Consider the following 27,251-nt stretch of genomic DNA (forward strand, 5'->3'; position numbering starts at 1 on the left):
TTTATTAGTTGTGCTCAAGTTGCGCTCAAGTGGTGGTCCAAAAGAACGCGCTTCTTCAATGCGAGCAACCGCTTGCCCATGTGGCACCTTGCCACAATTACCATAGAGCTATGAAATAGATTACATTTTACAGAATGGAAAAATTGAACCGAGCCAAAACTAGTGGATGCAATCACTCATGCACTATTCCACAGGTAGATGACTGTAAATTGGTCATGCCAAGTATGTAAGTAAATTTGATTTAGTGAAAGGGTACTGGCAAGTACGATTGACCAAGCTAGCTCAGCCTTTGTATCCCTCGATGGCTTGTACCAGTACTGTGTCATGCCATTTGGTATGCAGAATACACAGACAACCTTCCAATAAATAATGAGCAATGTGATTTCAGGGCTGGAAGGCTTTGATGCTTCCATAGATGACCTGGTACTTTATAGTGAACCTGAAAAGATCACATACAGCTATTGAGGAAGCTCTTTAGTAGACTCCAAAATGCATTACTATTAACCTCTGCAAGAGTGAGTTTTGCAGAGCATGGATGGTGTTCTTTGGCCACATTGTAGGCCAGTGAGAAGTAATTCCAGTAGCATCAAAGAAAATGACTGCCATTGTGCAGTTGACACTCATGTAGCCAATTTTTGACCCGCAATTTCTTTGGCATGTGTGTGCTAACTAACTCACCACATGTAGCCATGACATGCGAGCTCCCTTGGGTGGCTGCTCCAGTAACCGCGTGCCTTCGCATGTGATGTACTCTAGTCGTGTGTTGTGTCGAGTCATGACCTGGATTTGAGCACTCGTGAGGGATTGCAACATTACCTCTGGGCGGTACTGTACCTGTGATGCTTATCACTCATGAAAATTTTAGCTCCATACTCCCTTAGTTTCTGATTTATGACCACAAATATGTTGAATATTTCATGAAAAATTGCTAGTTACAAAATCAACTGTAACTTTGCATTGTGTAAATGTTTTTAATTTTCAGTTGTGGAAGACACACGTATGAAAAAATTATAACCAACAATCATGTGAGTGTATTATTTGGGATACCAAACTGGCTAATTTCAGGAGGTCTGGTATTGTTCATTTCACACTTGTCAGATGTTTGTAATACTTTGTAGGCTTGTAACATATAGAAGTTTTTATTTAGATTATTTAGATTGTAATTTTGTATTAGCACCGGTCTAACAATATTGCAATAACTGTAATCTCACTATACTGCATCTCTCCTGAAACAGAGTTGTTAGAAGCTCTCTCTACACCTACATTTTCTTCTACTTGGTTGCAACAGAATTATGGTTTGAGTGCATCTGGAATGCTACACACTTCAGATGATTCATCATTAATGGTTCAGACAACACCAGTAGTCAGTGTAGCAGAATCAAAAGCAGGTCTGTTATAATGTAGAGCAATAATAAAAATGTATTATGTATGTATGTATGTATGTATGTATGTATGTATGTATGTATGTATGTATGTATGTATGTATGTATGTATGTATGTATGTATGTATGTATGTATGTATGTATGTATGTATGTATGTATGTATGTATGTATGTATGTATGTATGTATGTATGTATGTATGTATGTATGTATGTATGTATGCACAGTGTGCGAAATAGCTTTTCAAACATGTCCTGACATACTGTCAAGACACTGTGAAAGTTGAGTGGACATCAAGCGATTTGACGACCGGACATTTTAACTTTTGTTGTTTCTCCTTTTCTGTGTTTCTACCAAGTTACAGTGGATGTTTGCTTTTGGGGCCACCCATGTACTGTAGAGCTGATTACTACTCAACCACTCACACTGATACTACAGTATTTTAAAGGGTAACTACTGGTCACATAAGAGAGGTTTTATGGAATCGATTCTATTACAAAGGAAAGGAGTCATAACAACTTCTGTCAAGGCCTTCTACATAGCTATATGTGGTCAAAACTTTGCTTATGCTACCGTTGTTTAGAATATTATTTGTATAATTTTATACTGGCTTTATCCCTAACACAGTGTATGAACATAAGAGATGCACTGATGTCTTGTTCATTCTAGCTTAAATATATGTACTGGTTGTGCAAGTGATCATGAATACCACAAGTAAAAGTGCTACTGGCAATCAGGTTATAAATACAATTTACTACTGCAGTTCAGGTGACTAAGACAAGTAGGCTGGCACAGCATAGTAAACTGTTAACCTCAGAGAGTACATCTTGGGCATACCTTTGTGGTCACCACAGACCAAAAATAAATAACTTAATTACATATCAATACAACATGTCTGGCCTCCCTCCTAGCTCAATATAAACTCTGCTTCACTTTTAAAGGACACTATTTCTGGACAAAATCAATTATGGCCTGACAACTAATGTAATTGACCAGAAATTGTCAGGTGTCCAGACGTTATTTTGCACTGATGTATGTATGTATGTATGTGTGTACGTGTGCACATGAGTATGTATCAAAAAGCTACCACTGCAAATCAACAAAATTATGATTTGTGACCTAATTTTGGAAAACTGTTGATCTACGGACATCAAAAAATTGTGAGATATATGATTTTAAACATTATTTGGAAGGTGAAAAGCTAAGAGTTTGAAATTTTCACCATGAATACAGCCAACCATTGTGTTTTCACTTCAATCCATAGCAAGCTAGCTATTGATATAACCGTGATGTTGGGCATCTTTTTCACGGCAGTATCTGTATAGCGAGCATGTCACCATGAGTGGCGACAGGGTGGTGGGAGGGCAATTGATATGTAAACAAAAAAAGGCTGAGCAAATCATATGGTGTCTCCAGCTTTACAAGGTGCCAGAAAGTTCCCAGTGGCTGGCACACGTCTCTATAAATCCACTCGTGAAAAGCAGTCTGAGCAAATAGAGGCATGGCTGTGGTGCATAAGTGTAGAGTATTGGTATGGCTATCCATTCATGCAGGGCTGTCAAGTTAAGCAATCCAGAATGAGTGAGATTCTTCCAAGCCATGGCCACAATGGAGCCACATCATGTAACCAGCTATATAATTTATAACCAGCTGCTTAGGATTCCATGTCATTATATTAGCATGGTTTTCCTGTGCTGGTTATAGAAAAATTGTTAACCAACACATTTACACCTTACTGTGGCTAGCTATTCTATAACTATCTACAGCTACATACGTGTGGGTGTATGTATTACAGAAAAATATATTATGAGCATGGTATCTGAACCAGTGAACTAGCTAATCCCACCTAGATAAAATGTACTTACTGGCCAGTCTCATATGCACTAGCATAATCCCATTCACTGAGAACTGCATACAATCGTTGTACAATTATGTATCCATAGACATCTCTGAACATTTCAATGCAGATTCAATTCTGTCTGCAAATCTCTTATATGTTGTTTCGCCATTCCATACCCCCAGATATTGTGCAGCTAATCTCGACTTCAGATAACTATCAGAAAACTGCTTGTATAAAAAATGACATTTTGATGTCACCCAAAACTATGAAGTCACCTGTCTGATAACTTCTGGTTCTGTTCCTGCTCATTACTTCGTGTTACATGGTAGTAACATCCATATTTGAATTTACAGATCACGTGACACTGGTACTTATTACTCTAATATTACTCCCACACCTCGGGAGTTTTGTTGCTTGCACCAAGGGGCACCCACTACTGAGAAGACTTTGAATTGCATGAGATTGATGACTGTGTGCATGTGAGCATGAGAAAAAAAGTTGAATGCGTGTGACTTGACAGGCCTGTTCATGGTGATAAGTGAACTTCACCATAGAAATACATCGATTTTGTCAGAATTTTTTTGGCTAGATGGGTGGGTAAAAGCAATGAGAAAATGCTGGCATAATAGATGCAATTTTTGTGAAGTGGACATAAAATTGTACAAAAGATCAAGATACTCTAATAGAACAGTCACACACAATAAAATATCAAGAATACATGTTACGGGAAGAACAAGAGGCAATCAAGTTATCCTAATAGAACAGTCACATATGTTAAAGCAATATTTGCTAGCTTTTTGCTATATGTGGCAAAATCAAGTACAGATTGAGATACTCTAATAGAACAGTCACTCACTATTAGGTGAATTTGTAGCTTTGCACTTAGAAATGGTCAATAAGCAAAGATTAATGCTGAGCAAAATATATAATTCTTGAGCCAAGTATAGAGCATAATTAGTGAAAAATAAAAGAATTGCTGTAAAGAAAATTGTGTGGAAAATAAAGCAAAGTAGACCCATCTCTAGTGTGCGTAGATCGATGAATATCGAAAATTTTGTCATGTTTATTGAACACTTGTAGTATTAAAGGCCACCCTTTTCTTCAAAATTTGGCATTTTAGCATGGATATTACTTTCATGTTGGAAATCCCCTCATTTTACATGCTTTAAGGTTACGGGATACTGCAAACCCACATGTGCACTACAAATCATTTTTCATGATTTAGGGTTTGATTTTTCTTTATCCAATGTCAGCAAATATTTATGCATTCTTAACTTCTCATTAATTAACATGGAACTCAAATGTTGTCATGGAAGCATGAGTTGTTCCCATGTGAATTAGTAAAAACTGTGAACTAAAAATCAGACCACTGAATAACCATGAGAACTTACGAACAATTGTAAGCTTTGAAGAACATCACTTGTGTGGGACTGACTAGGGGATTTGTGAATAACGTGTATAGTTGCTGAAATATAGCAACAATATTGCATATAACAAGATACTGTGGCCTCAAAATTAACTTTTAACTTCATATCACAAGCACTAGAAACATTATTTCTTACAAACCGCTCCATCAGGACCTAGACAAGAAGCCAAACTAGTCATTTGTTTATACAAAATGTTAAAAACTTGTTTGATGCTCCTGATTTTTGGTTCACAAAATATCACCATTAGTGAGCAAAACTACGCATGCACCTACAGGTGCGCCAGTTGCTATGTGTGTTGTTTCTATGTTATCTTGTACTGTTACATGTGTTTTCTTGTATATACCTTGTAGCTGTCCAGTCAGCACGCTGTTATTCTCCCAACAATTTAAGCCTGTTACCAGCTGATACACAACACAACAACACCAAGCCTGCCTTAATTTCATAATAAAAATTTTGTTGGACAGTCACTCACTATCCAGTAACCTTAAAGATAGCTTCTTCTGCTAATAAAAAAATGGTGACCTTCCAGAAGGTTGGTGACTTTCCATTAATACAGCAGCTGCAGAACCTTCTAGAAGGTTCCTGAACTGCTAATTTGTGATCTGATCTGCAAAAAGGAGTCTTATAGCCTTTCCAATTGCATGTACTTGGCAATCCATAACTTGACTGGTGAGTATGGTACCAGCCTGAAATTTGGTCACTTTACCCTCCTAACAAAGCACTATTCCTGAATGTAATTTTAAGACAATTGATTAAGCAAATATTGAGTTATTACTTGTCAAACTTGGAATTTTGGAAAGGCTATAGCGTAAACAACCATTTATCGGATGGGTTCAATTACCGGATATGTATGCTTCAATTATCGGATGGGTGTTATACTAATAATAACGGTAAAATTCCATGGTACAAAGAAGTGGCATGGTACACAAAGAGTGTGTTATGTTTGTTAAAGGTTGTAATTCTACTGATAAAGGATTGGACAAAGGTTAACAGTTTGTGTTACTTCCGCACTGTAGATTTAGAGCTGTTTTTAGAAGCGAGTTCAGCCTGCATCATCAGTGGTGTATTCTCTTCATCTCTTTGAATGCCCATGACAGGCTATTGTAAATTTCTACTTCAGTGCTAGTCGCCAAACAATAAAGGAAACAAGCGAAGCCATGATCAAGGCTAGCAGTCACTGAAACGTCCACAGAAAAACACGGTACAGCTAGTCTCGAACTTGGGAGTTAAACTGGCATAACCTAAGACAACATGGCAGATGTAATGAAGCTAAAGATTGGTGAGAATGTAGTCCAAAACAGTGTACTACCATCTAGCCGACTGTTGAGAAGCGTAGGGAACCTGAATCACCACGACTGGAGTTAAAGTAGCCATGCCACCATGCCCCCTACAAAGCTTCTAGCTAGAAACCACTAGATCAAGAGCCGAACCAAGAGAAGGATTTACAATTGGTTGGGAGCTACTGTTGAATACTGTAGGGCCCTTAAATGACCATTGTGTGTCTAGTTATCAAGCAATTTTTCTGTGCATTTTTACAAAACAAATCGTAGCTCATACATTACGCAATCTGACGTGCTGAAATTTTGCAGTCAGACCTTCATAAATATGCTGGAATTTTTTCAGATTTTTGTGAGGTACCAGCGCAAGGCCATGACCAATCATTGGATCAATGTCTGATAATTGATACACGCAAGCCTACGGAATTCTGGTGATTGAGCCATGGTTCCAATAAACGGTTACTTCGACTTTTCAAGTTTTCAGCTGTTACTGGTCAGGGGAAGCACCTTTTGACACCAAGCTTGATACACAGGAAGACAAAGTCAAGTGAAATATCTCTGCAAAAAATGTGTTCCAGGGATGTTCGTACGAGAAGGGACGTGCAGTGGGAAGAAACGTTCCATTAATTGGTTGCTTACGCTAAGACCCCTTTTTGCAGATCCAGTAACATTTCATTATTTAAATGAAACTTTCAGAAATGAAGGAAAGAAAAACAAATTGCAGCAGTCACAAAGTAGTTAAAATTTTGTTAGTTTAGGTTTAGAGTTCCTAGCTCGAATCAATGCCTAACCATTTCAAAATGTATGCACAGTTTCCAATCTCTTTGACTATACTATTATTGTATTGTGGGCATGCTTTTAACCTTTATTTTTATGCTACACACTGTAGCTTGATTTTTGCTTTATATCATCACAATTTTACTCTTGAAACTACAACAAAATTTTGTTACCAGATTTGTGTAAAGGGGTTTTCTACACACATCTATTTCTATTAACTTAGTTATCAACACTCTTTGTCTCACAGTGATTGGAGATTATGTTTTACAAGTCTAGTAATTATTGCACTGTTGATATTTCTCTTACTACAGAAGATTTGGGAGCTCTTGGTTTACCTTTGCCCACTGCAACCTCTACTACATCACTACCTAATAATGTTATCACCTCTTCATCTGGGTCACATTATGCTACAACACTACATCAGTCATTCAGCCCTTCTGATTCAACAGTGGAAGTTGTGTCAGCCCCAAATGTCAGTGGACCACAACCCAAACAAAGTTTGTAAAATTGGTACTGTAATAGCAAACACACATTATTTTTACATTACATATAGTAATATGTGAGCATACATAATTGTAACAATTATGTTTGCAATCGTCCATATGGATATTAAAGTAGAACCTAATGTTTAATGTTCAACTTGAGAGTATTTATGTACTTAGAAACAACCTGGAGCCCTTTGAATACAATACAGTAGCTACACCTACCTATTTAAACATGAAAAATTATGAATGGTTAATAATGTATGTGTACATCTATGAAGTAATGTGCGGATTTTCCAAATGGGTCTTCCACATAAGGAATATATCAAGATAAGTGTAACAAAGTATGGTAGTACTGTTTTAGTAGGATTCGTCCTAATACTAATAGCACAGACCAAAATTACATTGTTAAAATCCATCATAGAAATGTCATATGCACCAAATTTTACCTATTAGAAATATGACTGGATTTGACAAAACCCAGCTTCAATGCACAAAGCCTCAATGTCAACAATCATTATTACTCTGCAATTGTTTACCAGATTAACAGCAAATGCATTTTACAGCAACTTTGTAAAATGATTGAAAAACATTCGAATTTTTGTCCATGCACATCTCAGTGAACGTTTTGCTGTGCAACCTTCACTACCTATTAGGCAACTCTGCTGTAAGTCATTCCCTTCAGAGAAGTAGCTATACACAGTACATATGCATGAAATTGCATTCTACTTGTTAACTGAATAAGATACTGATCAATGTGGTATATATGATTTTCGACTGCATGATATACTAGTACTATACTATGTATGTCCACTGAAATGTTGCAGAAGCTTATCACTATAATGAATTTCAATGCTTTCAATGAAGCAACATCGTAAATAATGTGATAGGACCTACAAAAGACAGCTATGCAAGCACATAGCTTTAATAATAATAAATACTTAGGTTTAAAGGAAGAAAATCCATCCCTCCTGGAGGAGACTGAGTGTGGCGCTCGACTGGACATTGGGTGGCCTGCAGTTCGAATCCTGGGGTAGGAGGGATTTTTTTCCTTTCTTTGACCCTTTTCTGTTTCACCTAATTGTTAGCTAGGTCATGTAATCTTTAAATCTCCATTTCCAGTGTGTTAGGTTAGGTTAATCCAAAGGCTGCAGCACATGTTGCTGTCAGACCTTCAGTGCAGGCCACTGTAAAGCTTTAATTACATAACCAAGTAATAAGAATAATAAGAAATGACATCATAAATAAATAATTAATTAATGTACAGGACTAACTACGAAGTCCACAAACGAATACTCACCGGGGTTATGTTAAACGATACACGAACGTCAAAATTAACTATGGGTTTTTTCGCCAGTGCCTTAGTTAATGAGTTAGGTTTTCTAATAGATGCCTTCCCTTCCAGTTCTTAACAACCACCACGCGTTAGTTACTAGGCGTTCAACTCGTATAACCTGTTTGAGTAACTACGACCGCGTAGCAACCAATTTATATACACTGCGCGTAAAACCAAACATTGAACTCGTACAACCAGTTCGAGAACCAGATTTGCAATTCTTAGCAACCAGTTCATATGCGGTGCGCATTAAAATAAGCATTGGATACTGCAAAATTCGACTCGACGCTTCGACATGAGAACTCACCGGGTGGAGCTAGGGCAGCGTATTCTGTAAAAAGATCGAGATACTGGTATGAGAGACACTCGACCAAACAAAGGGAGAATACATGAGCGCCTTACACGAAGACAACAGGCTGGAGTAGAAGGTTTTGTTTTATAATAGGACTTAGACTGTGTGAATTTCTTTTAAATCATTTTCCCTAGGTTAACCGAGAAAATTTTGTTATTATGAAATTCATCCTAAAAGGGTGGGGCCTAAAAGGTAGCACAGGACGATATCAAACATGAAAATTTGTTATTTAATTAATGGAACCATATAAATAGTGGGGCCCTTGGGGTGGAGTGGGAAGGCTAGTGGGCTGAAGCCCTCCTCCTTCTGCTGAGCCCCCCTAAGAATGATATCACACTGAAATTATCCTTCTTGGAGTGGGGCTGAAAACCATGATAAAGATTGATATACTCTAATAGAATGTTCAAATACCCTAATAGAACAGTCAAGGTGCCTGCATAAAGACATGTTTCTCAAAGTTGTCTTATTTTTATTTTTAAAGTTGCCTATAACGGCAATTGAACCAGGTACCTCTTACATTAAGAAACCATTACGTCAAGTGTTTCCAGGTGCCTATAGGCTGTTTGTACTGCTTATATGTTCATTAACCCTGTAGTTAACAGCTTAAAGCTTTGCCAAAAAGATTTTATTAACTGTAAATAGCCTGTTTTAAGGTTACAGTATATTTTTAATGTGCGGACAGAACAATTTACAGAACCTGCTCTAAACCAGGCATGGGAAACATAATTTCACCAACTGTGTTGTGGAAGTAATACAACTATTTGTATTTGTTTGTTTATACTGCAGAACAACATTACTGTTCTTGGGTGTGTGGTCCACGATAGAACAATGTTTGTCAAAAATGTGCCACCAAAAACCAGACTAACAGATTACTGAATTCCTATAATTTTGACACAAGTAACTAAGCAACTACAATATCTAGGTATTGTGGAAGTGATATTTTAAGTTACTGTTTGTGAAGACATTTTATTAAACTTTTAGAAGTTTCTTCGAGTGAAACAAGCTCTTTGAAGGTTTGTATCTCTGTCACTGGGAAGAAATATGCCAAAAATGCTTCCACAGGACCTAATAAATTTAATGTACAGTATCGCCATGTCCCAGAACTGCCCATATATGGAGCCTACAGCTTTTGCTGCATTTGGCAACGGAAAAACATGGTAGTGACAGCTGGAGCTGAGTAATGTACGGGCTGGCTTACCTGTCTTGCTACAACAACTTGTAGTGTTTCACCTGCCTCAAACTACACTGTACTGTAGTGACGAAAACATTAAATATGAAGGGCTTTGTGTTCACTTAAACCTTTCACGCTGCTAGACTCAGTAGACTGATCTTATGGCTGTCTCAAAAAGTGTTGATAGGTATTCAAAATTTTGAATGATTGCCTGTGATTATACCATAACCTTAAATAGTTTGGACTAAAAGTTGGTGTTTTAGTTAAAATGCTTCAAATTGTACTCTATAAATTAATTTTGGTGAACTTTGAGATGTTGTGAAAGCTATAATGGCTACAACTTCTGGGGGGGGGCTGTGCTCCCCAGACCCCTTGCTGCCAGAAATTCTACTCTGGTCAGCCCCCCCCCCATATCAAATACTTCCTCTGCCACTGCTCCAATAACTATTTTCTACCCGTCTATACCTTTTAAAATACACACAGATACACAAAACACATGTGTGTACTTCTTTTGAAAGTGTTTGTCTACATGTTTTGCTTGTGTGTAGATGGGTATGTTTTTGTGCGTGCATGCATGCATGCATGTGTGTGTGTGCATGCGTGCATGTGTGTGTGTGTAAGAGAGGTGTATACAGGAATTAAGAAACCGAGTTTCCACTATAGATAAATGACTGCTATATTAGAGTAGTTTATTGCCTTACAGCTTTATTAGAGTATCTCAATGTTTTCACCAAAATTACACTTAGAACAATGGTACAAGTGTTGCTATTGTGTGAGAGACTAAGAATAATTTAAAATGTGTCCTGTTCCATGATAGATTCCGGCCTGAAGTTTCAACTTGTTAAGGTTTAAAACTAAAATCAAAAGATGCTTCCTGAAATCCCTGGAACCTCCTTGGTATACCCCTCTATGTGTGCATGCATCGGGCTATAGCCAACCAACTTTCTGATGGATAGGCATAGCTACAGTGGAACCTCAGTTATCCAAACCCCACTTATTTGGATTTTCAGTCAACCAAACTACAGAAATGACTGTTTTATTAGAGTAGTGACTATTATATTAGATAGCTGACAATTTTTAAATATGTTCTTATACAATTTCATACAATTTCAGTGATTTGGACTTTTCAGACTTACAGACCACACCTGGTGCCAAGAGGTTTGGAAAACTGAGGTTCCAACTTTATACATTAAAAAGACACACTCACGTTCATGTGAGTCATTATTGAAAAATAATAAAATTATATACACACAAGGTCTATAACTAGCTATGCTATAATGTAAACAAATGCTGCTTGCATGGCATGCAAATTGATACACTTAACTATATTATGCTATTCTATAAGTTGTAGCCCTAGCCATGGTTTGTAGCTACAGTATCCATTGGTGACAATCGTCATAGTTGAACATCATGTGACATCACAACTAGTAAGCCTTAAACAAGTATAAAAACAAACCATCTTATCTGACTTGCAAGCTACAGTCAAATGGAAGTAGAGACCTGTGATATACTCAAATAAACATTGTGTCCTAAATGAGCATGAAGGACAGGGGTACTAATGTTTGAACCAGCAAACTCCTAGCTGACATACTTATGCAGTATGCTGCTTAGTAAGCCTGTGACAAATGTATCAGTAAAATAAGAAGCACGATAGGATAGTGTGCTATGTCAGCATAATGCTAGCATATTAGGTAGATATTTCAAACTTAATACCATCGATATTCCCTAAAAGAGCAGACATTGAAAAATGCAAACTACAATGTAGTACTCAAATACTTTGTGCACACCTCCTTTGATCAATACTCTCTAATAGAACAGTCAGTGTGTAGTGAAATGCTCTAATAGAGCATTCGCTGATTAAAATATTCTAAAATTATGGTAAGGAATGTCGTTAACCTAGGAAGGGACACTGAAATATTTTGGGAAATTCCTGAAAGCATTTTGGGCAAAATTTTGAGCATATTTGGCTCAGGCCTATTTCTTAGTAACAAACTAAATTTGGTCCCACTGAGATGTACTAAATGTATGCTTTGCACAGATATAGTAGCTACATAAATACGGTTGGAAATCTTCACAATGATTTGATCTTCTCTCCATTTCCTGTTCCATCCGGCCCTCATGGCATATATCATAAATTGTATGTAGCAGAATTTTGTTCTTTTCCACTAACAGTCTATGTGCCTTGGGTGTGCAGCACTTTCTGTAGTAGACTACAGCACAGTTGAACTGAAATGTCAAGGCCAACTACTCGAGATTGAATGGTGGCAATTACGCTTTGCTCTTATATATTTCAGTCCATTACGCAATGCTACAAATGAAGAGTTATAGTATGTACAAAATAAAAGTGCATTTACTTGAGGTACGAAAAGGGCTTTCCAAGAGATTCTCCTAAATATATTATGTGATGTCAATCATGAATTCAGACCTTTGGTAAAATCATAATTCAAACAATGTGGTACATGCCATATTGCTGTCACAGGGTTGTGTGTGCTCTGCCATGAAACTAGTGTAGCATAACTAACATTAGTTAGTTGCTTGTGATGGCTGAGCCAAGGTTAATTGATGGGAAAGGAACTGCAATGGTAGGGCAATGCCTGCTCATGCCCACCCTGGCCATGGCTACACCTATGGTGTGTGAGTTTTTGTGTGTGTGTGTGCGTGTGTGTGTGTGTGTGTGTGTGTGTGTGTGTGTGTGTGTGTGTGTGTGTGTGTGTGTGTGTGTGTGTGAATTTTTGTGCCCATATGTGTACATAGTTTAGTGGGTGGCGATGATTTTGCGGTATCTATAGTCTGGCTAGTAGTTTTTTTGTATGATAATTGATGCCAGGGCCACCCACAGGGGGGCCAACTGGGGAATTTTTTCCCGGGCTCCAGCCTGAAAGGGGCCCTAGGAGGCCCCATGAAGGGCCCTTGAATACCTGTTTAAAAGATCGATATACTCTAATAGAGCAGTCAGATCTAGGTAGTCTAATAGAGCAGTCAGAGTATTCTTCAGAAGAGCAGTGTAGCAAGCTTATAAATAAGGAGATATGGTTGGCGAGGTCTAGCTATTGTCATTATCAGCATGTAATGACTTTTTTTGTCTACAACTAACATCTTGGGTGAAGTTGTGATTCAGAATGGGAAACCTCCTTGCCCCTGGGGCCCCACTTCAACTCTTTGCCCTGGGTCCCTTAATTTCTCTGGGTGGTCCTGCCTCCTACATCTTACTTATTGGGTTGAAAGGAGGGGATTTGTGCCATCATCTGTGAACCTCCTGCTGAATACTAATCTGTGAAGTACATGGTAATCAATAAAGCAAAGTGTAAGATTCTCTAGTAGCAATAAATAGTTTGAGTTTGGCCACCTTTCCATTGTACATAGCATTGCTGTATACACGAAAGGTTACCAAACTCAAATTATTTATACAAGGTAAAGGTTACCATAAATGCTATGCAATGGTGACATAACCAGCTGATACAGCAGGACCTTGAATCTTGATTATCCGAACTCTTTATTATCTGAACAGTGTAAGTGACAGTTATATTTGAGTATTCTGTTATTAGGTGAACGTTCGAGTAGAGTAAGTGTATGTTCTATTAGAGCAGTTGAACGGAACTTACTATATAAATGAATGGGCTTGATTTATACAAACGAATTCACTTATCTTAACACTTTTATAACTGAACTGACACACAGATGCTTGGATAGTGGAGGTCCTACTGTACTTACTATACATCAGTTAGAGAAACAGAATTGAAGTTGTCTTTTACGTAAACAATTCACTTGGTTATGTGTGACCCGGTCCTGTAATAATAATAATAATAATAACATTAAATTTGTCTACATAATTTTTCTATCATATAATGTGTTAGCCATACAATTTTCAGTCCTCATTAACATTTAATTTGTATTAGTAATATCATGGGTAGCAGTGAAATTTGGGATAAATATCACGAGTGTTGTATTGGAAATGGGGATAAACTTCACGAGGCGAAGCCGAGTGAAATTTACCATTTCCAATACAACAAGAGTGGTATTTATCCCAAATTTCCCTGCTACCCATGCTATTCCCAGTTAATACCGTACTCGCTGCATATGCTGCATTAGCTTTGCTATGTACACAATTTGTCACTATGTACTAAACACGCGTCGACACTAATTGGCACTACATTGTTAACATAAATTCTAGCCAATGAAATTGCAATTACAACTTTTCACTGCTGTCAGTGAAATACGGGATAAATTTCACTGCTACTATTGAGACTTTTGTACGAGCAGTGAAACAGGTATGGTATTAGTATTACAATACAGGCACAAAAGCTAAAATATTGTGCTCCTGTATTGAAATATAACTTGTTATGTGATTGGGTGTAGTTTGTGCCCACATGCTTGATTTTAGCTGGCCCAGTCACATGTATACTTTTAAAAACTACACATAGTTATAGTCACATACAGTGAATATCCTTACTTAGATGCATCAACAGAAGAAGGAAAAAGAACAGATGATGATATTAAGGCATCAAAAGAGGAATTAAAACTTCAGATGATGTATAAAAGTGAACGTTCAAAAAAAGGTTAGTTCTAATCTAGTGTGTGGGAACAGACATTTGTAATTTATGTGACCGCGGCTGAGCAAAACCAGTCTTTTTTAATTTCAATTCCTATTTATTGCTTCTGTGTTATCTATAGTAAAAAAGCAGTAAAAAGCCAAATTTTATGATGAATATCGTTGGAGGTATAGCACTAAATAGTTGAAAAGGCCATTTGTACAGCAACTATATGGCAAATAAAATACAGTGCTTATTTTAATTGATCATAACTTATGACAGACATACACTGCAAGCTACTAAGATGGGACTTAGTTCACTCTGTTCACCATGAACTGGAAAATCCATCAAGGTATAGTATTTTTCCTGACTTTTCAGTGTGAACAAAGAAGAAGGTCATTCCAACAAAGAAACGATGACAGTAACCCTATTTCTACCACATTGTAAATAAGCACTTATAACATATTTGCCTTTTGCTGTACGCACAAAAAAGTCTGACAGCTGCAACCAAAGGATTTCTATCAACTTCCAGTAGGCATAAATTGACATTACTAAATATGAGAAGGTATACCCTAAGTACGTAATAGAGTTTTCATACTGTCACACTCTGGGATAATCAGAATAAAGATTGTCAGCTCAACTAGTAGATTCCTAATTCATTTTGTATAGGGTGATCTGTTAGTGTACTTTGACATGGGGAAGCACTACCACTGTGGCATATTTCTGTCAAATTTTATTTATCATTGATAATACTTCTGCTCTTGCCAACTCTATGGATTGTGATCTGTTCACCTGGTTGATTATACCTAGCTAAGTTGTCGTGAAGGAGATGTGAGGCAGGTTTTCTATTGATATTAATATCTAATCCAAAACAGCCAAGCTGTAAAAAAGTGTGCGGCCCTCAAAAAGGCTATAGTGAAAAAAGATGTGAAATCCAAGGTGGCGGCCAAGAAATGGCTGTGATGGTAGGTTAATAGTAAAAATTTAATAACGACAATTCAGGTGAATTTTGTGCCAAGACCAAGTGGCACAAAAATTCACCTGAATTGTCGTTATTAAAATTTTTACCATTAACCTACTATCACAGCCATTGGCACAAAAATTCACCTGAATTGTCGTTATTAAAATTTTTACCATTAACCTACCATCACAGCCATTTCTTGGCCGCCACCTTGGATTTCACATCTTTTTTCACCATAGCCTTTTTGAGGGCCGCACACTTTTTTTACAGCTTGGCTGTTTTGGATTATATTTCACTTCTTTTTGTATTTGTATACCCCAAAACCGGCCTATGGCCATATTTGGGACTTTTTTAACCTATATTTTTTTCTTTTCCACAGGAAGAAGAAAAGATGAAGCAGATGTACTTTATTGATTTTATCAGTAAATGTAAAAATTATATATATATATATATATATATATATATATAATACATATATTTATTACAGAACTCTCCTTGGTGGTTTCTTTGTAACTGAACACTCTACAATAAAGGTGACTTCTTCTAGCTGCTCTCTCTGCAGGGTAAATTGTTTGTAGCTGAACGATCTACAAGGTAACTCCTTCTAGCTGAACTCTCTACATGGTGGTTTCTTTGTAGCTGAACTCTCTACAAGATAACTTCTTCTAATTGATCTTTCTACAGGGTGATTTGTTTGTAGCTGAATTCTGTGCAGGTGATATGTTTGCAGCTGAGCTTTTTACAGAATGGTTTCTTTGTAGGCTGAACTCTCTACAAGGTAACTTCTTCTATCTGATCTTTCTACAGGGCAATTTGTTTGTGGCTGATTTTTCTACAGGGTGATTTCTTTGCAGCTGAACTCTCTACATGGTGGTTTCTTTGTAGCTGAACTCTCTACAAGGTAATTTCTTCTAGCTGATCTCTCTACAGGGAGATTTGTTTGTAGCTGATCTCTCTACAGGGAGATTTGTTTGCAGCTGAACTCTCTATATGATGGTTTCTTTGTAGCTGAACTCTCTACAAGGTAACTTCTTCTAGCTGAACTCTCTACATGGTGGTTTCTTTGTAGCTGAACTCTCTACAAGGTGACTTCTTCTAGCTGATCTTACTACAGGGTGATTTATTTGCAGCTGATTTTTTTTTACAGGGTGATTTGTTTGCAACTGAGCTCTTTACAGAATGGTTGCTTTGTAGCTGAACTCTCTACAAGGTAACTTCTTCTAACTGATCTTTCTACAGGGTGAATTGTTTGTAGCTGAACTATCTACAAGGAAATTTCTTCTAGCTGATCTCTCTATAGGACGATTTGTTTGTAGCTGAATTCTGTACAGGTGATTTGTTTGCAGCTGAGCTCTTTACAGAATGGTTTCTTTGTAGCTGAACTCTCTACAAGGTAACTTCTTGTAACTGATCTCTCTACAGGGAGAGTTGTTTGTAGCTGAACTCTCTACAGGTGATTTGTTTGCAGCTGAACTCTCTACATGTAGGTTTCTTTGTAGCTGAACTCTCTACAAGGTGACTTCTTCTAGCTGGTCTTACTACGGGGTTATTTGTTTGTAGTAGATTTTTTTTACAGGGTGATTTGTTTGCAGCTGAACTCTCTACATGAGGGTTTCTTTGTAGCTGAACTCTCTACAAGGTGACTTCTTCTAGCTGATCTTTCTACAGGGTGATTTGTTTGTAGCTGAACTATCTACAGGGTAACTTCTTCTAGCTGATCTCTCTACAGGATGATTTGTTTGTAGCTGAACTATCTACAAGATAACTTCTTCTAGCTGATCTCTCTACAGGGTGATTTGTTTGTAGCTGAATTCTGTATAGGTGATTTGTTTGCAGCTGAGCTCTTCACAGAATGGTTTCTTTGTAGCTGAACTTTCTACAAGGTAACTTTTCTAGCTGATCTCTGTACAAGGTTACTAATTTGTAGCTGAACTCTCTACATGGTGGTTTCTTTGCAACCGAACTCTCTACAAGGTGACTTCTTCTAGCTGATCTTTCTACAGGGTGATTTGTTTGTAGCTCAACTCTCTACAAGGTAACTTCTTCTAGCTGATGTCTCTACGGGGTGATTTGTTTGTAGCTGAACTATCTACAAGATAACTTCTTCTAGCTGATCTCTCTACAGGGTGATTTGTTTGTAGCTGAATTCTGTATAGGTGATTTGTTTGCAGCTGAGCTCTTCACAGAATGGTTTCTTTGTAGCTGAACTTTCTACAAGGTAACTTTTCTAGCTGATCTCTCTACAAGGTTACTAGTTTGAAGCTGAACTCTCTACATGGTGGTTTCTTTGTAGCTGAACTCTCTACAAGGTGACTTCTTCTAGCTGATCTTTCTACAGGGTGATTTGTTTGTAGCTGAACTATCTACAGGGTAACTTCTTCTAGCTGACCTCTCTACAGGGTGATTTGTTTGTAGCTGAACTATCTACAAGATAACTTCTTCTAGCTGATCTCTGTACAGGGTGATATGTTTGTAGCTGAATTCTGTATAGGCAATTTGTTTTCAGCTGAGCTCTTCACAGAATGGTTTCTTTGTAGCTGAACTTTCTACAAGGTAACTTTTCTAGCTGATCTCTCTACAAGGTTACTAGTTTGTAGCTGAACTCTCTACATGGTGGTTTCTTTGCAACCGAACTCTCTACAAGGTGACTTCTTCTAGCTGATCTTTCTACAGGGTGATTTGTTTGTAGCTAAATTCTGTATAGGTGACTTGTTTGCAGCTGAGCTCTTTACAGAATAGTTTCTTTGTAGCTGAACTCTCTACAAGGTGACTTCTTCTAGTTGATCTTACTACAGGGTGATTTGTTTGTAGTAGATTTTTTTTACAGGGTGATTTGTTTGCAACTGAACTCTCTACAAGGTACTTCTTTTAGCTGATCTTTCTACAGGGTGATTTGTTTGTAGCTGAACTCTCTACAAGGAAACTTCTTCTAGCTGATCTCTCTACAGGGCGATTTGTTTGTAGCTGAACTCTCTACAAGATGGTTTCTTTGTAGCTGAACTCTCTGCAAAGTAACTTCTTTTATTGATCTCTCTACAGGGCGATTTGTTTGTAGCTGAACTCTCTACATGGTGGTTTCTTTGTAGCTGAACCCTACAAGGTGATTTCTTCTAGCTGAACTATCTCTTTCCATAGTTGCATGAACTCCCTACAAGGTAACTTCTTCTAGCTGATCTCTCTACAGAGTGAATTGTTTGTAGCTGATCTCTATACAGGTTACTTGTTTCTAGCTGATCTCTTGAATTCTCTTCAGGGTGACTGCTCTATTAGGACGACTGCTCTATTGGAGTATCTCGATCTCATACTTGCTGCACCATGTTGGATTTCGTGTTATAACTACGTGGCTTTATGTCTGATTCTTCTACACCATTGAAGAGCTTTACTAAGATGATTACTCCATCTGTACAACGATTTTCAAAGCATTATCCCAAGCGGTTTATCTGGTAGGCATGACAAGCAGTCGTTTTTTTATTTTATTAGCTAATCTCGATTGCATAATTGTTACACACTGTTGGTTTTTTCGTTGTATTTTCTTGGTTTTTAACTCAATTTCTTTCAAACCACAAAAGATTTGAGGTTCAATAATTAACCTATACACCTACCGATTTTCAGCTTCTTCCCATACGCAATTTACCCTGTAGGCGTGATAACATATTGGTGTTATTTTTTGTGAATAATCGCTAATAACTCTTTGCCTGTTTATCATATTCCAGCTAAATTTGGTACCGAGATGTGCCCTTGTACCCCCCTTCTGTGTGCCAAATTGCAAGGCAATCGAATATGGAATTCACGTTTTATAGCAGTTTTTGTAAGTGCGTGACAAGAGGAAGATAAATAGGAAGGAAAAAAAATGAAGAAACTAAGCCAATTTTTGAAGTCGCATATCTCAGGAACGCTTGAAGCAATTTTGCTCAAATTTGGAATGTGGGGTACTGAAGTTGGACGGCATGTCTACAGCAAAAATCGTCTTGTTTGATCAAGGCAGCACAGAGCTACGGAGGTGCGAAAAGTGTGTTTTCTTTCTTCCTGTTAATATACTCACGGGTGTTGCGCGCCAGCTTCTTGGGCCGCACGACACACTACCGTGTGTCTTGATTTGCATGCAAATGTTTGTGATTCATGCTATACAGCACTTTATTTATTCTTACAAAATAAAACTTATTGCTATTATTATTCTACAAAATAAAACTTATTGCTATTATTATTTTGTAGATGGTTAATTGATTTTTTTACTTTTCAGTAGGTATACTGTATGTTCAATGCCTGTTAGGCATCCCAATTTTAAATTGATGCAGCTACAATGTGATCTTTGCCACATGCAGTATACTGTGATACATATTTGTATATATTCTGCAGGAATAAGGTGTCCTTTACCTCCACTAAAACCCCCCAAGTATGTGTGTCGTGAAGAGATAATGGATGAAATGGTGACCAAACTACTTGGATGCACAACTAACCCAAATGAGTATGGGCCAAGTTTAACAATTACTGGAGCTGGTGGATTTGGCAAGACTACTATTGTTACTGCTTTGTGTCACCACCCTCTAGTGCAAGCACATTTCACTGAAGGCTTTGTGTTTATTGGACTTGGACCACAACCAGCTGACCCTAGTAGCAAGCTGAGTCAACTGTATCATTTGCTGACTGGTCAATATTTAAAACAAGGTGATGTCAATCATGCTGAAACAGAATTAAATTTGATAACAAGTCGTCACTGTCAGTATCTACTGGTCGTTATTGATGATGTGTGGCATGTTGAAGATGCAGAACCAATGTTAAGGGCATTCAGAGGCTGTAAAATAGTCCTGACTACCAGGATGAAAGATATAGGACAGCGTGTACCCACAATGGAGGTAGTTGAAGTAGGTCCAATGACATGTAATGAAGCAAAATCACTTTTGATTCATGGAGTGATTGATAATAGTCAGTTGTCATCAGAAGACATGGCCCTACTGACTGAAATAGCTAAAGATGTACACCTTTGGCCACTGCTTCTTTCTCTTATAAGAGGACAACTGGCTCACAATTTAAAAGACCGTTCTATTCATGATGCAATTAAAATTGTAAATCGTGAACTCAGTAATCAAGGCCTAACAGCATTTGATCGAAGTCAAATAAATAAATTCCACAAACATGCTGTGAAAGTATGCTTGGGAGTAACGTTAGAATTACTCAAGGAAGATATGACGATCAAACTTAAGCAGTTGATATTTTGGAATGGAATTGGAAATTCTTTGCAGAGAAAGTTGTTGCATATCCTTTGGAAGGTACCAGAATATAAAGGTACAGATATTATTGAAGTGCTTTGGTCATATGGACTTGTACAATTTTCGGATATCATTTTACATCCTTACAATAAAGTGATGCCTAGTGTTGAGGTTCATACCATCATAAGCCATTTTGTCATTGAAACATTGCAACCTTGTGAATTGCCAAGTATAATATCATTGATCAACTATGAGTCTGATATTCCGGATTCAATGGGTACAGAATTATCCAATCTGTTTAATGAGTGTTATCGACAAGATGATGTAGCACTTACTGATGTCAATGATCAGTTAAAATATGTACAGTGTGAAACAGAAAACTGTGAGATGCAGTCTTATCTAAAGCGAATTAGCATGTCCACAATTATTGATCCACATTTTATTAAACTTATATTAGAACAAATAAAACGTATACTGATGTCTTCAGTAGGTACGACATTCTCAAAAGAAATGGCATTTGATGAACTGATGATGGAGTGTCAAAAAACAACTCGAAGCTCATACAAATGGAGTAGAAAACTGATCACTAAAGTACAGCAGTGCATAACTCAAAGAAATTACCAAGAATTGCCACCTTTTCTGGAGGATTTTCTGCGTGACTTTCCTATAAGTTCTGTAGTAACAAAGGCATATTCCATGGTACAAGAATGCATTGCATGTTATGGAAATCATTTATCAAAGAATAAGCATCTCATGCTGTTTTGTGAATCTCTTCATGTTAACATGCCATGTAATCACATGATCACCTGGTTGTTTATACCATATTTAAAACTAGCTATTGATAAAATGGAAAAGATTTCCAGTGCACTGCAAAAAGGTCACCCTTACACAGAGGGCATGTTTTATACAATTGCACGCTATCATTACCACAAAAAAAGAGATGAGGTATACAATCAATATGTGAAGAAATTAGAGGAAATTGCTCCTATCACACATGAAGTACATCATTCAGGTATACATTATTAGTATCCTCCATGCAAAAACTGCTTGGATGAGGAAAGGGCATGTCCATGATTTATGGCAACCATAAGATCTTGTATATGGATTGGCCAAAAATGAATGCTAATGCAATTAACTTCAATAAGCAAAGTTTAATATTTATCAACTTGTGTTCTACTTTCAATTTTGCTTAATTCCTAATTAATTTGCTTTTAACTCTAATTGGAAAGTGATTTAACAACCTTTATAAATAGTTGATATAGAAAAGTCAGCCAAATTACTAGCATTAGAATAGTGTGATTAGTCAATATTATTCTCAAAAATGTGTGTGATTCTCTGCTATACCACCATTCGTGCTTTTTTAGTTTACAGTAACCATCCAGTTATATGTGGCTATTGACTTTTAACTGTGATTGCATCATACTCTCAGGCACTTTAGAAGTTTCTTAGTTTAATTGGCTAGATTAGTTGTTGTGCTTAAAAGTTTTTTATTCGATTGGTTTTTATTATGTTAGTTTCTTGTTCCTTCTGTGATTCTGTCATTTCATTGGCTGTCTTCATATTTATAAGAAATTAAGTAGGAATGCATCAAGATTTAATTTAGACACGCATCAAGGGGAAAAAGAAATGTAGCAGCACATTTTTTGTGCATACAGAATGGGAAATATTTACCACTAAGTTCTGTATCTCATAATGTACTGTATAAAAATTTATACTGATTTGCACTATTGTAGGTTGCCTATACACTAGCTACTCTTAAAGATATTGAATCAGTAGCTTTTATTACCATTACTGCAAAAACTTTTTGTTTACAGGGCAATTAGAAGATTACTCTTCACAGCCTAACTCTCCTATCTCTGACATGTTTCAAATGAATGATAGAACGAACTCATCTTCTTTGCAAGATAAATCACACTCAGGCTATGCACCATTGGTGTCCACATCTGCTCCAACTAGTGTTACACGTAATCAAGCACAAGGTTAGTAAAACTGATTGTACATTTGTCATAGGCTGAATGTGATTTCAGCACAAAAACAACCAAATTGTGATTTCTTCAGAGTTAAATGCATAAAGCAAAATACCTGTAATATTGTATGTACTGTAATTGTAATAATGTTGGCATATCACTGTTAACATTAACATTATCATACAGTACGATAATAACTGTATAGTAGGGACCACAAAGAAGTAGGCATGGCCCATGAAATAATATCACCCAAAAACCAGCCTCATTTTTCCCAGAAGACGATGAAGCAGTACTGGTTAGGTAAAACTAAGCCCAAACAAGCTTTCAGATTGACCCGAAACGCTTTCAACAAGTTGCTACAGAATTTTAAAATTTTTTTATTGAACGGAATTTTCTACTGACTGTGTAAGTAAGTAAGTAAGTAACTGACTGATACCTTCAGACAAGCGTAACTTGATAACGGCTAAGGCTACGGGCTTGATTTTTTCACTGTTCGACATCGCTTTGGCCTGACAGGTGCTTTTTGGCATACCACAGTACGTACAATGCATTCTTCATGGACTTACCAGTATCCTCCTTTGCATCCGATTCATCTTTGCTAACAGGGAAAGGTGTCGATTTGGCACAAGCACATGATGGCTTCCCTTCGAAACAGAAATTGTCCATATTTTTCATAGTGGCTATTTTGATTGCAGAGGTGCTTTTCAAACAGTTCTTCATTCGTATTGCTGTGTAACGGGTTGAACATAGCCGACAGCGAAGCGTAATGGATACTTCACTTTTCAGATGATGATTAATAAAATTGGGGCGCGGCACCATTTCTTTTGGTATGCGTAGATTGTAGAGGTGCTTACGGGAAAGTACTTGATTCGAAATGCTGTGTAACGGGTTGAATATAGCTGACAACAAAGCATAATGGATACTTCACTTTTCAGATGATAATTGATAGCTATAGCTGGGGTGTGTGGTGCCATTTCAGATGTGGTGTACGTGGGTTCACAGTCACAATAAAATTATTTACAAAAAAGTTGACAAACAAGAACTCAAAAAAATTGGAATTTTCAACCAGAGTAGGGACCATATCACATCAATAAAAAATACAGAAACAAGTTGGAGAAATCCGTGATATTAAATCACAATAAAACAGTAAAAAGTGTTATATCCCTACTGAGCATATCTTCTGTACTTTTTATCAATGTGCTATGGTCCCTACTCTAGTTGAAAATTCCAAAATTTTCGTGTTCTTGTTACATAAATTTCTTTGTTTTTACCCTGATCATTTTAGGCCAGACCTAAATTATGCAACATTTGAGTATTTCAATTAATTATTGTGGCGTGCACCTATAACAAGCGATGTGCATGCACAGCACTCCATAAATAGACTCTGTAAATATTTATTTTACAAATAATTTCATACTAAAATTGTTGCCAAATGCGGTCTCAGAACATCTAAATTTCAAAACTTTCCTGGGGGGCATGCCCCCAGAAAATGCATGCATGACACATGCATGCAACTCACCTATGTCAGTATATGTGTCCACCTTCTAAACTAAAAACACACTTTAGAAATTCCTAGATCTGCCACTGCCCAGTCCTCCTAAAAGCAGCAAGAGTTGCATGCTCAGTTTTAATCATGAACAAGCCTCCAGCTTCCATACAAGTGTCAGCTCAAATACTTTTGCATCCTCCAACTTTTTCATATTCCTCTGCCTCTGATAAACTGGACATACTATAACTAACTAAAACTAGAGTGCATGCTGGAACCAATACTAACTAAAATTGCAGGAATCTGGGGTACTACAACTACTACTAACTAAAACTATGGTGTAATTTGAGTACTAGAACTAATGCCAACTAAAAATAATATTATGATGAAATTGGGCTACTTTATGAAGAATTATTTCTTGATGGTGCTACTAAGATCAACATTTTTGCAAAAACATATAGGTGAATTTATCCCCTCCCATAGCGTACTCTCTGTGCTCTTGCAAAAATGCTGAAATAATGCATGGTTGATTTTTTACCCTCTAGACATTAAAAAACAGTAATCAATTAACTATAAATCTTTGAATATTATCCCATTTGTATTACAATGTCGATGATCATATCAGCATTTAGAATGCCTCAAGTATTCCTAGATTAATAGTTTATGTGGTTATTTTGAAATTGTGCCAAATGGCAAAAAAAGACATTAAAAGAATTTTACAAAAGTTTAATTTAGGCACTTGCCAATAATGCTGGCATGTTAGCTATGTGATTTTAAGGTGGCGATAAAGCAATGACGCATACGAGAAGTCATAGAAAATACATATGACGTATCATGCGGGATATATAAACTTACCAAGTGTAAAAATAGCCACGAATAACAGGTGAGTTGTTAGCAAAAACAACAAGCAGCTGCTGTTACACAGTTCAGGTGGAATGTGACTCACCTTTACAACAAATTGACAACCTTGACAATGTGAAAACAAGCGCCACTAATAATTATTATTTGTTTCGACTCACCTTACAGCCTGTTACAAACATTATCTTTTCTCTGTAGACACGGATTGAACAGCCACGAAACCTTGTATGAGTAGGCAATAGTGTCTGAATAATTCTACGTGTCAGTATATCATATATCCATTCTATGGCTTCTTCGCTTGGTGCGAACGGTGGAACAAGGCTCTCATCTGCTCATATACTTCGACTTGTAAATCACTTCCACTTATTGATACGTAGAATGATTCTTGTAATAGTATGCTTTCATCATGTGAAGTATTGGAGCTAAAACTTGAGGTTATTGAGAGATAACATGTCTTCTGTGGTCCACTATGTACCACCGATTTCTTGGTTTGAGAGAGTTCTATGCTTTATACTCTCTACAGATGATGATTCCTGTATGCATAGTTCATTTGTATGCAAAATTGAGTACTAGCTTTCAATATGTCTTAAATTGAGATCATGTTGAGACACAGCAGATTGTTGTCAAGAATGCACGTTATTGCTTTGGTACCACCTTAAACATTGGAAAATCACTGGTATGTCTGCATGGGTGATTCATAGTATATCATATTTCATTATTTGTGACCAGGCCTGCGAAAATAGCACATGTGGACACACAGAATTTGCCTACTTCTCAACCTTCCATAACTCATACCTTTTTTGTGGTTACGGTATTGCCATGTAATTTTCAGAACTTATTAAACATTTAGTTGGCTGTATAATACAAGTAACAGAATGTACATATGCCATTGTATTACTGAGATTGACTGGTTATATGATAGGGTGTAGTTTTTGCCTATATTCCCTATTTTCACAGGCCCGGTCACATTTATAAAATAGTTTTAGTGTCAATATTCTTACTCCAGCAACTTTTGTATATAAACAGGCATTAGTCATCTCATGATCACATACTCTTAACTGAATAGTACTTACAGGCAGACAAAATGTACAGATAGGCAGACAGACAGACAGACAGACAGACAGACAGACATTGTAACTCATTGGCCTTAAGTAGCACTAAGTATGAATTTTCTTTGAAGTGTTTGGTGACCAAGGTATCCTTGTAGAATTTCTCACCAGGTTTTTCATGCATTACAAGTCCATACAGATTTAATACAGGCCAAGAAGTTGGTGAGTTGGGAAACATCATTTAATTTGGACTATCACAGCCTGAAAAGGTGTGCATGAACAAGACCTTGCACCAAATCATCATCAAGCTCAGCTACAATTGTATGAGGTGCAATGTACCTGAATTTTTTTTGTAAACATATCTCTAACTCTGTGGAGAATGACCACATGGCACAAGGACAATAGTGACAACCTGCATGATGTCAAAAATAATGACCAAATTTAGGTGGTGAGACATAGCAAGGAGATCTGAAACATAAAATTGAAAATAAGTGGCCTAAAAATTTATTACCAAATACTAGCCAAATGCAAAAAGCAAAGAAATAGAATTACCATTAAATGATATATTGCATATACATATTAAAGTAAATGATGTTTCTGGCATAACTGAATTAAATATAATAACTATATAACTGGCATAATATGTATGGTATGCATAAAATTTAATAATGTTAGTTGTTGTTTTTGTTATAGCACATTGGTATTTGTGCTACATTCTTGGATTACAAAACACACTATCTCAATAACGCATGTTACACTTTTGTCCAGTTTTAACCACAATCTATACTTTTATAAGATTACATGTATTATTTTCATAGGTACAATCAATCTAGTATACCAAGCACTCTTTTCAGATAAATTGGTTCACCTTTCTCCTAAAGGTAAGTAATGAATGTGCATACATACATACATACCTTTAGTAGTTGATAGTTATGTGTACATATAAAAACTTCAGTGTAGTCAAAACCATGAAGTGGTGTGACATTAATGGTCCAATATAGTTGTTAAGTTTCTCTGTTATTCCATCATGTAATTATGACACTAGATTTGTAATGGATAAATAAAAAAAATTGTTTGTAATTTGTTTTGAAAAGCACCTACAGTAATGTGATAGTAAGATTAGTAGGTATTGTGCATGCTTCTGCTAAAAA

General features: G+C 36.8%; 1 protein-coding gene across 4 annotated transcripts in view; it reads left to right on the forward strand.

Annotated features, from left to right (window-relative positions):
- Positions 1–27,251, forward strand: part of LOC136246883 (uncharacterized) — a 147,570-nt gene that overhangs the window by 105,000 nt on the left and 15,319 nt on the right. For 3 of the 4 annotated variants that reach the window (XM_066038483.1, XM_066038484.1, XM_066038486.1), the window contains 6 exons: positions 1,236–1,388; positions 7,014–7,199; positions 14,498–14,599; positions 19,890–21,752; positions 22,555–22,719; positions 26,919–26,981. In XM_066038483.1, coding sequence (XP_065894555.1) covers positions 1,236–1,388; positions 7,014–7,199; positions 14,498–14,599; positions 19,890–21,752; positions 22,555–22,719; positions 26,919–26,981 — 2,532 coding nt within the window. The remainder of the gene's footprint in view (positions 1–1,235; positions 1,389–7,013; positions 7,200–14,497; positions 14,600–19,889; positions 21,753–22,554; positions 22,720–26,918; positions 26,982–27,251) is intronic. The other variant, XM_066038485.1, reaches the window with a different exon arrangement.

This window comes from Dysidea avara, chromosome 2 (genome assembly GCF_963678975.1).
Source record: "Dysidea avara chromosome 2, odDysAvar1.4, whole genome shotgun sequence".
NCBI classification, from domain to species: domain Eukaryota; kingdom Metazoa; phylum Porifera; class Demospongiae; order Dictyoceratida; family Dysideidae; genus Dysidea; species Dysidea avara.